We start from the raw sequence: 14,265 nt of genomic DNA, 5'->3' as shown, positions 1-14,265 counted from the left end.
ACACACATCACGTATTTACACGAGGCAATAAATTAAAAAAACATGCAAACATGCAACACCCCACAACATAAAAATTTAAATTGAAAGTATATTCCCAGAATAGCTGCAATACAGATGCATACATTGCATACATTGTTAATTAACATCTACATCACAGCGCAGAACTACATTTTATGACGGTGCCTGGCCTGCTGTTAACAAGAAAGACCTTAATTGTTACTTTCAGTGGAGATTTGTGCAGCAATTTATAGCATGCTATTACATATGGCCCAGATGAAACAGTTCAACAATTCAACAAATGTTCTGATGCTTGTACGAGTGACAAAGTGATTTGAGTAGACAGCCTTTTTATTCTAAAAGCAGAATTTTTACTCGAGAAATGTACTCTCGTTGACAGCGCAAATGCATTAATGTACTAATTGATATCATAGCTCAAAATGGCATGGATGAGAAAGATGATAGGATGTACACTTTCTTTCTCATCCTCATCATTTCAGTGCTATGATCTCATTTACTGCAACGGACCAACTAGCCTGAAAATCTACACTCCTGCAAAGCGTGGACTGAAGAATTTGACTGAAGATACACACTTTCGAGAGCCAGAACACAAAGCATTAGGCAGGTAAAAAAATGCAGCATATACAATCTTTAAAAGACAATGCTGAAAAACCAGCAGGCAAAAATACTTTTCTCTCCTATTCTCTTGGAATTCCAAGGTGTTAAAATCAATATGTATTGCTGTCATTCATTTTGTACTTGCATTCATGCACACTGTGAAGTTCAAAGGAAATGACCTTGGTGCTAAAGCTGTAGTTTTGCTATGCAGAAAGCATGCTAAACACTTCCGCTGTACATCCGCTTTACGATGTGTGTTGAGCTTGGCCTATCTACAATATACCAAATCCTTGCGCATGCCTGCAAGCCTGCATAGAGTTCATTAGCTTGCACGGGTGGGAGGAAAAACCTTGGCAGCGAAAGCTAACATGATGTACAACTACAGTAAACCCTCGTTATAATGAAATCACTCAGGTGGGAAACTGAGTTTGTTATAGTTAACATTTTGTTAAATGCAGAGCTCTGAGAGAGTCACTGTAGCACAGGAAATGCACTTTAACTTTTATGCAATCAACACGACCTCAGAGCTACCGATTAGTAAGTAGTGCTTTTCACAACCTCAAATGACTAAGACGTGCAGTTTTTAGGTTCAGATATGCGTATTTTGTATTTTTAATTACTGATATTATTTTCTATTTCGATATACCTGGGTTCGACTTTATTTCATTTCAAATTTGAAGACTTCGCATGACATCATCACGAGTTCAGATTGTACACATAATTGAAAGCCTGCATAGTCATTTGCAACAGGATAGCAGCAGTGCAATATGGCACTTTCATGTTATTTTTCTTGAACTTCATAAAATTTAGTTTCTGTTTCATTTGTCTAAGCTACAGTTCATTGAAATTTAGCTGCACTCAATATCAAAGTAACCAGACTGATGACACCCTTCAGTAAATTCCTTTTTAGCCTTCTACAGTAATCACAAGATGCAGCTACCATCCTGACGAGCTGCTACCGTGCAGGGAAGTAGAATGCACAGCACTGTTTGCCTGTCCAGCTTGGCAAGAAGAAAAGTGAGAGCGTAACCGTGCTTTGTTTCACCAAGCTGTGTCGACTCGATTTACTTTGTACCTAACAGAATCTGACAACACTCCTCCTCAAGTTAATTTGCAGCACACTGCAGTCAGGACCTTGTATTAAGTGATTTCATTAAACGAACATTTACTGTATGAGCTCTTCATAAATCGCTCAAAACAAAATGCCACAGGTAATGAGCGAAGTGCATGAGCTGTACATATATGACACTGTCGAGTTTTGTTCAGCACTGCAAATGTACACATATTGCACACCAACATTCAGAAGCCGGAGAAAAGAAAACTTGCTCTATCGCTTCAGCCCCCAAATCTTTTTCTTTTATTAAGCATTGCTGCCATGGCTTATCACAATTACAACAATGGTAGGAGGGGAAGAGGAGTTGTTTTATTTACACTGGGTGCTAATCAATCTACAAAGAACCACTGAAATTAGAATGCAAGTCGGTTCTTCACATTCTCAGAAATGCCCTGAGGGGTCCACAAGAAGCATGACTAAATACACGTTTGCTCTATTCTTCGTCAAACGGCAAGCAACTAGTGCTGGAACGGTCTCATATCTAACTACATGTCGAGTGTAATGCCGTCGCGGTTGCTGTAAGTCAAATGCTCTAAGAGGTCGCAAGTGTTGCCGCTTCTAGTCACGGTAGACTTGCAGCAAGCGAATAATTTTTTGCTTTACTACCAATAGGAGGTTAATTTATCAGCTTCCAGTAGCACCCTGACTCAACAGGAACACATCAGAACTCTTGCCTTGTTTTCTGTACGCTTTTCATACCATTTAATTACGACACTCTCAGACAAGAGCAAGCACGTAAATTAGGAAATGTGGCAGGTTAAGTCTCATTACTTATACAACTGCACAAGTTATGCGAGACACGACACACTAGGTCAATGATGACTTACATTATAAACTCTACGCACATGGATCAGTGCAGTTAGAACAGTACAAGCTGGAAGCTACACACTGCAATTGCTTCAGAAACTATGCTGTCGCTGATTTTGCCTGTTTCAAGAAATTGTCCGATTAAACTTGCCCGAAGCAGGTACCTCTGAGGAGTGTCTTAACCACCAGAACTCCTTGGGTGCAGCTGGATACTGACGAGAGAAACTTTCTTGCAGAAAACTAATTTTTGTAGAACTGGATGAACCTTGTGCAACATCCTAAAACAAGCTCGAATGCTCTACCCTAATAAAAACCTTGTGAGCTGGCAAGGTATGCATTACAAAAAAAGGTTCCAAGCTGAACACTTTCTTTTTTTCGTAAAACGTTGGATAGTTTGGATCAAATCTACATGTTGCCGTCAAGGTCAATTCAGCTGTCCATAGCACAAGCAATTATCACAGTTCTCGCGCAGGCATTCAGGCATATTCAATCATATTCCACAGCTCTTGCATTCCAAAGTATAATTCAAGAGCTCCGGTAGAAATGTACCATTCAAGTGCGTAAGAGACTGAAAAGAAAATAAGGGTTTTTCACAAGACATGGACAGTAGTTCACAGAATGTAAAACAAACGGCTTTAAACAAAACACACATAGCCTGGAATGTTATCAGAAAAGGACGTCGGTTATGTTCTGATAAGCCAAGTGCTCATGGCCAGGCGTCGAACTGTTAGCATGCATAATGAGTGAAGAAAAGTTGTGTTCCTTTGCTTTACACACATCGTATCAGAACTCATCATATGAATGAACATAGCTTTAAATGAAATGAAAAAAGCAAGGACAAGTAACATACCCGATTACAATGCAACAGAGAGAGATGTACCATTCCATTTTGCATCACGACGTTCTTGCAGGTCTGAGACGACCAGCATGATCACACTTCTTGAGAAGCATCAAAGTACGACTCTTCAGCACACGGGCGATACAGAAAATAAGTGCTACAAAAAAAATACTCTTGATAATTTCAAAGTGTACAACCTCACGTCAACTTTGCAATATTTCAGCTAGGACATTTACAAGGTATTCCCAATGATACACAAGCAGTTTAAGTCTCAAGACATTCACAAATCCGCAATAGCTACTTACAGCAGAATCAACGCTAATACTATTCTGTGTTATGATCTACAACACAAGACACTTAAAAACTTTAATGTACTTTTTAACAAAGCAGCAGCAACAAGTGTAACTTTATCGTTTCAGTTCTTTCGTTGTTCGTTAATGTACTACTTCTTCATGTTTTTTACAGTATCGTCACATTCTATTACTAATCAGTACTGAGAGGTGAAGCATATGTATGCAGTTCAGCTCATTGCAGCACGTGCGGGTACCTAGCATTGTAAAATGAACTCATTATGATGATTACATTAGACAAAAGAATTGCACAACATGTAAATATTATCGAGGCCAGAAAGACTGCACATTCTGACAATGTCTGTGTAAGCTCCCTCTCAAATGCATCATAGAAGTTATTTCCTAAACATTACTCAAAATAAATTCATTGCAAAAAATCGTTCACTGGTGAGTCTCTTGCATGTATTTAACGAATTTCCATGAATAAAAGTTGTAGGAGGATAGTGTTGTATAATGTATCACCTGCCTGTTCATCCTGTCTTTTCATGTTTTGCAGTTTCTGGAAGCGGCAAAAAATTTCACATACAGAAGCTCTTTTGATGCGTGATCAGAGACAACATTGATGTACGGCACATAGTACTATGTGGGCAGGCTGACCCATTTTCATATTGGCTTAGCTTAACAGCAAGCAGTTAGCATAAGCTAACTACTCGCAATGCAATGCAACCGCAATGGGGACAGGTTTTTCGAGAGCTCAAAGATAAACTATAAATTGATTATTACAAGTATTACTTACTCTAACGTTGCACAACCCCATGTCCCCAGCGTCCACTGCTCTCAGGCAGCCCCAATCGCCACCTGCATTTTGTTCTTGACGTGTAGTACACTGCTGGAGTGAACCATGCTTGAATAAACTTTCATATTTTGACCGTAATGATAATTTATTTTCTGTGCCTCTCTCAATCCCCCAACCCCTCCCCCACGTTTCTGGTAAATCAGGGAGCAGTAGGAGCTGCATTCTTCTTGTGCAAGGAACACAAGAATGCAAGTATATTTAGGATTAAGTAGAGGTTAAACAGCATCTAAAAATTAATCTGGAGCCCTTCACTACGACTATTGGGCTCTAAATTAGTTGGAAATTTGAGCTTTAAGTTTAGAAGCAAAGTAAGTGTAAAGCATTTTGTCTACATACGCTGACTTGCCGCGGTGGCTCAGTGGTTATGATGCTCGACTGCTGACTCGAAGGTCGCGGCATCGAATCCCAGCCACGGTGACCACATTTTGATGGAGGCAAAATGCTTGAGGGCCGTGTACTCAGACTTAGGTGCATGCTAAAGAATCCCAGGTGGTCGAAATTTCCAGAGCCCTCCACTACGATGTCCACCATAATTATATTGTGGTTTTGAGATGCAAAACCCCAACAATTACTGTTATTATTGTTCACACATTCCGGATTATGTCTTTGACACGTTGTATGTGCATGCATCAAGGTGTTACAGATGAAATTCTTCATGCTAAGAAAGCCTCTCTTTTCTCAACTGCTACAGCTGACAGCCAATCTTGATCACATCATTTTGCCTTCGTTTCTCTCCCGACAGCACAGACTGTATCAGGGGCGATGTATTCTTGGCCAATCACTTTCAATGACACATTCACTTTTGCATGACATAAGCATCTGTTGTGGCATCTCACTGGAATGAAGTGCACGCCCTGTCCAGATGAATGCACATTGTTTTTGATTTCACCAAACATGACTGACAGAGAATGCAGCCCCAGATGGCTCATTCCTGCTATAGTGCAAGTTGCAATGTTTTGTATATGTTTACTATTGGCTTGCTACTGTCTCCTACATACGTGTGCAAGAGAGACAAATTTCTCAGGCTGTGCGATGCACATTCCCCACATGAGCTACCACGATCACAGATTAAGTAACAGCTAAGCATTTAACAAGTTTGTCTTTTATATATGCCTGGGTGCAGATGCTTGAGTTACAAACAAGCTGTTTCCAGAGAGTGGTTACTTTCATCTTTTGCCTTTGTGAATGGAAATACCATAGGTTTATAAGCACCTTTAACTAATTTCGAATGGCCTTCATCCGATGCCCAGAGACATCAGTGACTTTCAAGCTACATTTACTAGATTCTCAGGGCTCTGTCAGACATAACTAAACATGACTTGACAAGGTGTTCTGTTATTAAATGGTCCGAAATTTCGCAGGAAGAGAAGACTAGCTGAACAGAATTATACCACATCATTTGCACAAAAAGCAAGCATGGCTCTCGTGTATTTTTTCTTGTTCCAACATCACTTGACCAAGGTTGAAAATAATCCTGGGCTTCTATATTATCTTCACTGAACTCTACTAAACCTATCAATCTGCGGTGGTGACTAGGCAATCACAGTGATGGTGACAATGTTTTAAGTCGGTAACGATGAAGGGCAATGAGAATCACAGTGAAAACAGAATAAAACTTATCATCCTAGCAAGCGAATACCGGTAGTCTGTGACCCTAAAACAAGGTGGCACACGCAAACAGGGGTGCCTGCAATTACTGCCTGCAACTTGGAATGGAGTACAAGCTACCACACTAAGCCGCTTCAGCACAGTGTACTACACATCTCGGATAAGTTACCTCATCAGAGCATCAAATATGCGGCCAGCCTGAAAGCTGATGTCTTCGTCTGCTCGGAGAACAAGAGTTCGTGTCTTCAGTTGTAGGTGCTCTTTGGATGGGGCACCCCACAGAGCAGCGTACAAGGTCTCAGGGGCAGCTGCCCTGTACTCTGAGGGCAAGTCCAATAGACTGAGCTTCTTCTTGACTGCATAGGTGACGATGTTCGCCAGGTAGGTCAGTACTCGGAGTGTCACTTCCCGATTTGAGTCCTCCAGCAGTGAAAACAAGTTCTGTGGTGCCTGTCAAGCAAAGTGTGGCACTGTAAGTAAGGGATTCCTTCGCAAATTTAAATGCGCAAAGGTTAGGTTTTGCCAAGCATTCTGTGCATAGGTACGTCACATGTGCACGACTTTCCAAGCTAGACTGCGAGCTCATTCACGCTAAGATTTTGTACAGAGGTAGTTCATCTCAATGGACTTGGTTTACTACAATGTTTGTAGGCATTAACAGCATGCTTCACCCATAATATATTAAAGAATACTTTGCCTGCAGTAGTGCTGCTTAAAACAAAACTTCAATTCCACCACAGTGAAATGGTGGTGTCCCTTTATCAGTGCTACGGTGAATCGTGCAGTCGGCTCTCAATGGTTCAATGTAATACGTAACCTGCCACTTTTGATTTAGTGTCGACAGATGACAACACCCGTCCTTTGCAGTGATATCAACATGGCGTCACCACAATGGCGTCACCACAGATGACATTTCGGAATTATTCTCCCTGCTTCTTCCCATTAGGCAAGAAGCAGGGAGAGTAATTCCATCAAAGTTGTATGAAGCTAAATCCTTAACGATATTGTCATGTTGCACAAAGAATGAAGAGATTACGAGCAAAAGGTGCATCTGCAAGTTATTCACAAGCCAGGCAACAATACATACGCGAAACGACTGCCGAAACCAATTCCAGCTTGACTCACCAAATCGGCTTCTTTTGTTTATAACGAACTTCTTTGTCTTTCGTGCACCCCTAGTTAGCTCCACAGCAGTATGCTGCTTCCGGGTAAAATTCCAGAGCAAATAAGCCAGCAGGTTAGCTGGAATACGTAGCTATGCATACTTGATGCTTCTATTTAGGTGACATTAAGTATGAATCTTTGATTTTAAATTTACTACAATTCCGTAAACAAAAATAATTCCGATGTTGCCTTAGGCAAGGGCAAAAGAAGCAGAGAGAGAATGAGTGCGTGTTCACAACCTTGGCTGCCAGCAGGTAGGGGACCATGCGGGAGTTGCAAGACAAGTTGACGAGTAGCTTTAGCGTCTGGAGCCGGACAGTGTCGTCTGCCGTCTCTACCAGGATGCACAGGTGATACAGACGACCACGGAAGGCCTCATGTGTGTCATCGCAGAGCGCCAGGTTGGTCAGGCAGAGCAGCGACACTGTCTGCAGGTAGCAGCCGCCGTCCCGCGACACAGCAGCTGACAGCAGCAAAGGAATGCACGGCTGCGAAAACAAAAGTTCCCATCTGCTTCCCTTCTGTGATCGGTGCCAAGCAGTATTCTGGGCAACACACGACTCTTTGTTATGTGAAAAGGGACACCCATGAATCATGGCAGCGTGAAAGAAAACAGGACACATACACAGACAGGACGGGCTCTGCCCTGTCTAGTATGTTTCTGTATGTGTCCTGTGTTTCTTTTGCACTGCCATGATGCATGAATGTTTGAATGACCAACTAGCCCATATTTCTTTGCCATGTGAAAAAAGTAGTGATGACTCTCAAATGAGTCAACAATAAAAACCTCATTAATGTGTTCCTATTTGCCTCATTTTTCTAGCTCTTAGGCTTTGAGAAAACCAGTCCACCTAAATTTGCATAGGGTCATGCACATTAGCTTCTCGTTACCTATGTGTCCCTTCGTGGCTGTTATGTCCAAAAACTGTGATACAATGTGGTTAACTGCTTCACTAGAGCAGAGATGTTGGTTTTTTTCTGTAACTTACATGGTTCTCACACCAGTCAAACACACAGTGATACGATTACATGTATTGCACAATTTGACAAAGAAATCAGGAATAAGCGCTGGCCCTCAATACGATTTGCTTGATGTTATGTTTGCTTGATGAGTGCAAGTGGGTTCTGTCCCATTCATAGATGGTGGTGTATCAAAGGGTGCAATAGCTGTTGAAATCAGCTAATCGAAGAGAGTGCAAAACATGCTCTCATTCACATGAATATGTTCAGCGAACACTTGTCAAGAAAAAAGAAGTTATACAGGGCCAGTGAATGAAAGCACTTACAACAAAATTCAGCAAAAACAACAAGGCATCAGTTATGCTTGCTAGTGGCATGCTACATGTATACATGGAACACACAGATGAGGGCAGAAGTGAGAACATGACGAGATGTAGCACCACATCCCATCTCGTTCTTGTCTCTGTCCTCATGCGTTTGTGCCTTGGTACTATTGTGCTAAGTATGTGCTACAATGGGTAACAGCTTTGACACGTGTGTGCGTACCGTAGCTCATACTGAGTGCAATAGTGCTACTAATATCTGGACTGATGACAATAACGATCACAGCATGGCATGGTGATAATTATGAGATAACAACAACAGCACAATCACGACGACACAACAAAATGTAACAATGGCATAAAGCTTGCAGCTTGACAGGCAACACATGATGGCTCGAAATTGGTTTCTAAATGTGGAAAGATTCAGTTTCCTGTTCTGACAACCTAAGCTGTCAATGAAACGTGTTGATGATATACCTGCAACTGGCATTTTAGAATCTAGTTGAACTGCCTTTAACTGATACAGCTACAAAAAGCACAGAAAGGAAGCTTGCCTGCAAGAGCCTCTGGTTTCTCTCATTAACAGCCATATTGGCAATGGCTTGTGTAGCTGCCACTTGCACTGCAACGCAGTCGTGGTCCAAGAGGCCCTTCAGCAGCGGTAGGCATCCAACATCACACAGGTAGTCCTGAAAAGCGAAACATTTAGATTCACAAAGGCTGTTTGATACAGCAAACTCAATGTGTATCCTCCAAATGTGCCAATTTAATTTGGTGGAACCATGGAAGAAAGGTTCAATTTATAGTGTGTTATAGCACCTATACTTCTTGTACAAATCCTGGTTTTATGCCTGAGCAGATATAAAGTTAGATGTCTTTTGCAGAATCTAATGAAGCCAAGGAAAGCACAGGGGTTGCTGTGGTTTTTAATTGCAGTGTTGTAATTATGAGATAAACAGAAATGAATGTGCATGAATAAAACAACTTTCCACTGGTGGGGACCGTACGAACAACCGTCAGAGGTTGTGGGTTCGGTCCTAACACTCGTATATTGCCCCTAAACAGCAAAACTATACACTCAACCTTTGTAGCAAGGCCCTCTTGTCCCATTACTAAAGATCTGCACTGCCATTATCAATTACAAATGAAAATATGGCATCATATTTTTCCATGTCGACAGAAAAAAAGGCTATGGCAGTATAATGCCACAAACCTGGTTAATGGTGAATGCAGCGCAATTCGACATTGTTGTCAGGGTCTTTACGAGGACGTCTTCATTTCCTGACATCAACAGCGTCGCGAGACACTTCGCTTCGTACAGGGTCATAACCCTCGCCTTGTTGTACAGCCCATGAAGCACTTCTTGGAGGAGCTCATCAGTTTCCTTCACAACTGCACAGTAGAGAGATTTCTCTGTCATGTGATTGGCGCTCAAGTCATTGCACTGCCAGTGCTGCGATGCACGAGGCGACGACCTTGCCGATCGGCCAGAGTTCCTCCTCTTCAGTGGCGAAGGCGGGCCCATGTGGACGTTTTCGGCCGAGCGGCTCAGGTAGCAGTTGTTGCTGCTGCCGTCGGCGACCGGGCTCAGGGCCTTGGGCGAGCCCCAAGGAGAGTTCTGCAAGCTGCGGGGCTTGAAGATGCGTGCAAAGTACTGGTCGTCAAACATGCGGGCCTTGAGGTTCAGTTCACGCACTTTGTTACGCACAGACTTCGGAATGAAGTGCAGTTCCGCAGGGGAGTTCGTGATGTACTCTTCGGGTGGGACGCTGAGGTCTGTCTGGCTTGAGCGATGGCTCATATCGCGTTCTGAAATCGAGGTTAAGGGAAACCATGGGTCAACATTAGTTGCCTTAATAAATATATAAGTGCACATTATGTCACTGAAATAAGAAAGGTGTAGACAGTGCTTAAATTGTCCCTTTGTTCAAGGGGGGCCTGTCAGTCCACACCAGCTGCCTGTACATACGTACGTATTTATGTGTGTAAGTATGTGAGTGAATGTGTGTGTGAGAAAGGGGGTACGCGTATGTGCACATATTGCTGGTCACCTCGCAATTAAAAGGGCTGAGCCCGACACTAAATTTGGTGGAGGGACTTTCGGGGGACTTTAAAGTGTGAATGTAACTCTAAATTGACAGAAACCAGGAAGACAATTAATTTGAGAGGAACAAAGCCACATACAGGAACAGAACAAATGTATGCTCACATAATGATACTCTAATACCGGTGTCACACGGTCACTTTTGATCGGGATCGCGCCTGATCCGGATTGTGACTGGTTCCTTTACACAAGCTGCAGAAGGAAGCTAATCATTGTTTGAAAATGTGATCCTGATGGGGCTTAATCGCAATCAGCAGTGCACCATGTGACACTGGTATAATACCGGTGTCACATGGGCACTTTTGATCGCAATCAGGGCCGATCTGGATAAGGCTCAATCTGGATCAGGTGCTGCTGAATAGTCCCATTTAATCGCGATAAAGATGATCGCGATTTGGCCGAGATCTGCGCCACACTCGATCAGGATTAGGCTGCACCGTGTAGCAGCCATCAACTTGTTATCGCAATCAAGAAGTCCAATCGGGATTGGCCCTGATCGCGATCAAAAGTGTCCATGTGACACCGGTATAACAACACATCATGTGGGTATTAAGATGCTACTGCAGTTGAGCCCACTTGGAGAACATCACAGTCACACAGGATGTGTTTCTTGTAGTTCTTGTAACCATTGGACATGCAGGATAAACAAATTAAACGATGCAAACATTTGTTTTCTAATGTAAATGACACATCTGAGAGGTACTTGTGCGTTTACATCCGGGCATGCACAGTTGAGAAACACATGCAAGAAGTGTGCTGTCTTATCGGATGACCGAGAATAGCTTCTGCATTTGTTTCAAAAGAGCTCACGGCCATGACATGTTTGTCATCTCTTCGATGTGCTGCCACAGACTGCGAGGAAAGATTTATGACCATTAATCGTACGAGCTTCATATGTTGTGAGCTCAACTGAAATAGCCAGGTCTATGCATACCTCATGACTATATGCTGACTTGTTATTGCCTAAATTGGGCTAGTCATTTCACATAAGTTTTCCAGTTTGTGGCTGTATACTTAAGCTATCAGTATTCTAAAACAATTATTTGTATCATCAGCAGATTCACAAAAATATCCACTCACTAAATGCGCTGAACATGAACAAAATGTTCATCTTACGATAATGGGAGGAAGTCAACAGTGGAGAAGATGGAAAGAAAGATCCGTAACCAACCTGGTTCTTTGTGTTTTCTTTTCTTTTTCAACTTCACCAATTTTCGAGATCCTGCAGGCCAGTACACAAATTAATGTCAATGGCTCGTGAAATGTCGGACATTTAAAATAACAAATCACGCAAAATCACAACAAAAGAAGCTTGCCACAACACGAGTTCTAAGGCATGAATTCGATTGAGTACATATACAGATCGATGAATAGAATCTACGTTGGCGGTGTGCAAGCAATTCTACAGGCAATTCACGCGGTTTTCTTCGCTTTGTCATTCGAAACATGCATCTCCCTGCGAATGCATCTGCAAAATTGACAACACAAATGTCACGACAAGGCACCTTAAGCATTTAGATCTAGGAGATTGACGTCTAGCGCGGTTTATCGATCTATAAGGGAGCAAGGTCACTCGTTTACTAGGGCATTAGTTCGCTGTGTACAAGCTGCCGCGGAAAAAAATATTTCGTTTAGATGCTTGATGAAAGAGCTAGGGAAGGTTTCAAGCGAAGACATTAACACTCCAAAACACACGGAAAAACGTGCGCCGCGCATTGGGCATGACATGCCACGCGCAGTCCGGGAATAACTCGGTCTTTTTAGTTTCGGGTGTCAGTGTCAACTGTCAGCCCTGTATTGACAAAAGCATCGCTCGTTAATAGAAAACGATTTCCTTTACTGGGATTAGTGCTCTTTAAAGGCAATCGAACGACTGCATCCCCAGCGGCGGGTGATCGCTCGGATGAAACGTGTCGCAGCATCCACTCACCTTTGTCCTCCCGACCATTGCCCTTGAAGCAAAAGGCGGATTTCAGTATGGAATAACCGACGTAGGCAAAGCCAGCAAATACAGCTGAACATAAGGCTACCCGCTTTACGGCTACATCTTCGCTAGCCATCTTCGCAATGAGCGAAAGCGAATCAAAAACGAACCAAACTCGAGTTGCGTACGGAAACCGCTGGCGCCCTCTTTTCGCAGCACATCTAGCAGTTTCGCTTTCGGATACTGACGTTGCTTTATGGTTGCGTCAAGGCTGTCGAGTGTTGCGGTAAGGCACTCCGCATTATCAAAATGTACCTCTGGTTCTGAGCCGTAATAAACTGCATAGACAACGCTGCCAAGCCATGTATCTGATGAAAACGGCGCTGAAGTGAAAAATCGGTGACGCAATCAAGTACCCGAGGTGCTCGATATTATTTCGTTCAACCAAGACGAAAATGAAGGAGTAACAGGACTTGCCGATCTATAATAATTAAAAGATATTAAGCATTTAATTTTTTTAACTTGACACGGAAACGGCAATCTAACGCTACCGCTACACTTAATGCGAGTGGAATAACGGAATGCATTAAAGGGGCCCTGCAACACTTTTCCAAGTAATCGTCAAATGGCTTTATTAAAAGAGTTTATTGCCTCACGAATCGACTGCCGCAAACATTTTTAGAATGCGTAAAGTACGAGCGGAGTTACAGGGATTTGTCGCACGCTTCAAGCCCTTTCTCACTCCCATTATACTAGCGAGCGCGTTAAACGCTACGCAAGGAGGGGGATGATAAGGGGTCAAGAAGATACGTGCCTTAATCAGATCGCGCATGACATTCAGCAATTTCCCTTTTTCTTCGAACGCGCGGCTTACTTTCAGTGTGATCACGAGCGCAGGCAGGTGGCGGCATCCCGCGGCGGCCACGGCAACTATGCAGCTCACGATGCTTAAATCAGCCAATGGCCGTGGACTTTGTTAGGGTTTGTTAGAGGGAACGATTTCTAACTGACTTTGGGAATTATCAATTCCAGGCCGCGTGCTGCGCTATAATATTTGGCTCGCGTGTTCTAAGGAGCCTCGACTACCGATCGGCAGCGTTTTCGGACTATGCTGAAAAAGTGTAGCAGGGCCCCTTAAGCCCTTCAGCAAACTTCAGGCTTGGTAGTCTTAGGAATGAAAGCCCCTAGCTGGCAGTGCCTCCTTGTTAGTCTTCGATTATTTAATATTCAGATCAAAACGTACTTTATGCTTAGCAAATAGATTCTCATTACAAGAATTCATTTCTTGTAGGGTCAACCGGAGCCCCCTCTCCTCCAGTTGACTCCTAGCCCCCACCTCCCTTGACCCCAGCAAGGACAAAAATTGTCTCTCTCTCTCTCTTGTAGGGTCAGAAATTGATCTTAGATTTAGTTGCACTTAAATTAGCTACTCATAGGAAACCGGAGTGCACCCTCTGCAGTAATATTGTTTATCCTCCCAATTATGACCAAGGCCATCGCTCTCTTTCACTTAAATGTGAACAGCCACTTTGCAAAGCTGGGTCTCTGGGCTATTCGAAATGTAGTGCTGTCCACCCAACAATGCATTTTGCCACTTTCCCGTCACTCAGCAGCGACTTCTACCTCAAATCTCGCCTACTGCCAAATGTTTCATGGAAGCAT

At 42.9% G+C, this 14,265-nt stretch overlaps 1 protein-coding gene across 1 annotated transcript; it reads right to left on the bottom strand.

Moving 5' to 3' along the window:
* Positions 1–6,219: 6,219 nt before the first annotated feature.
* LOC119396795 (uncharacterized) lies at positions 6,220–12,804 on the bottom strand. Its single transcript, XM_037664125.2, has 6 exons — positions 12,610–12,804; positions 11,851–11,901; positions 9,789–10,384; positions 9,130–9,264; positions 7,532–7,780; positions 6,220–6,578 (listed from the first exon to the last, which is right to left on the bottom strand). The coding sequence occupies exons 1-6, from the start codon at positions 12,737–12,739 to the stop codon at positions 6,294–6,296; spliced, it is 1,446 nt and encodes a 481-aa protein (XP_037520053.1). The 5' UTR covers positions 12,740–12,804; the 3' UTR covers positions 6,220–6,293.
* Positions 12,805–14,265: the final 1,461 nt, after the last annotated feature.

The sequence above is a fragment of the Rhipicephalus sanguineus genome, chromosome 6 (genome assembly GCF_013339695.2).
Source record: "Rhipicephalus sanguineus isolate Rsan-2018 chromosome 6, BIME_Rsan_1.4, whole genome shotgun sequence".
NCBI lineage: Eukaryota > Metazoa > Arthropoda > Arachnida > Ixodida > Ixodidae > Rhipicephalus > Rhipicephalus sanguineus.
This window is presented reverse-complemented; position numbering and strand designations above follow the sequence as displayed.

What these genes read in the sequence shown, in the direction of transcription:
- LOC119396795 (XM_037664125.2), bottom strand. Translation starts at nt 12,739, where the DNA reads ATGGCTAGCGAAGATGTAGCCGTAAAGCGGGTAGCCTTATGTTCAGCT. An exon ending in CAATGGTCGGGAGGACAAAG is followed by an intron (nt 11,902 to 12,609) that starts GTGAGTGGATGC and finishes ACTGGCCTGCAG; the next exon opens with GATCTCGAAAATTGGTGAAG. An exon ending in CTGCATTCACCATTAACCAG is followed by an intron (nt 9,265 to 9,788) that starts GTTTGTGGCATT and finishes TTCGCTTTTCAG; the next exon opens with GACTACCTGTGTGATGTTGG.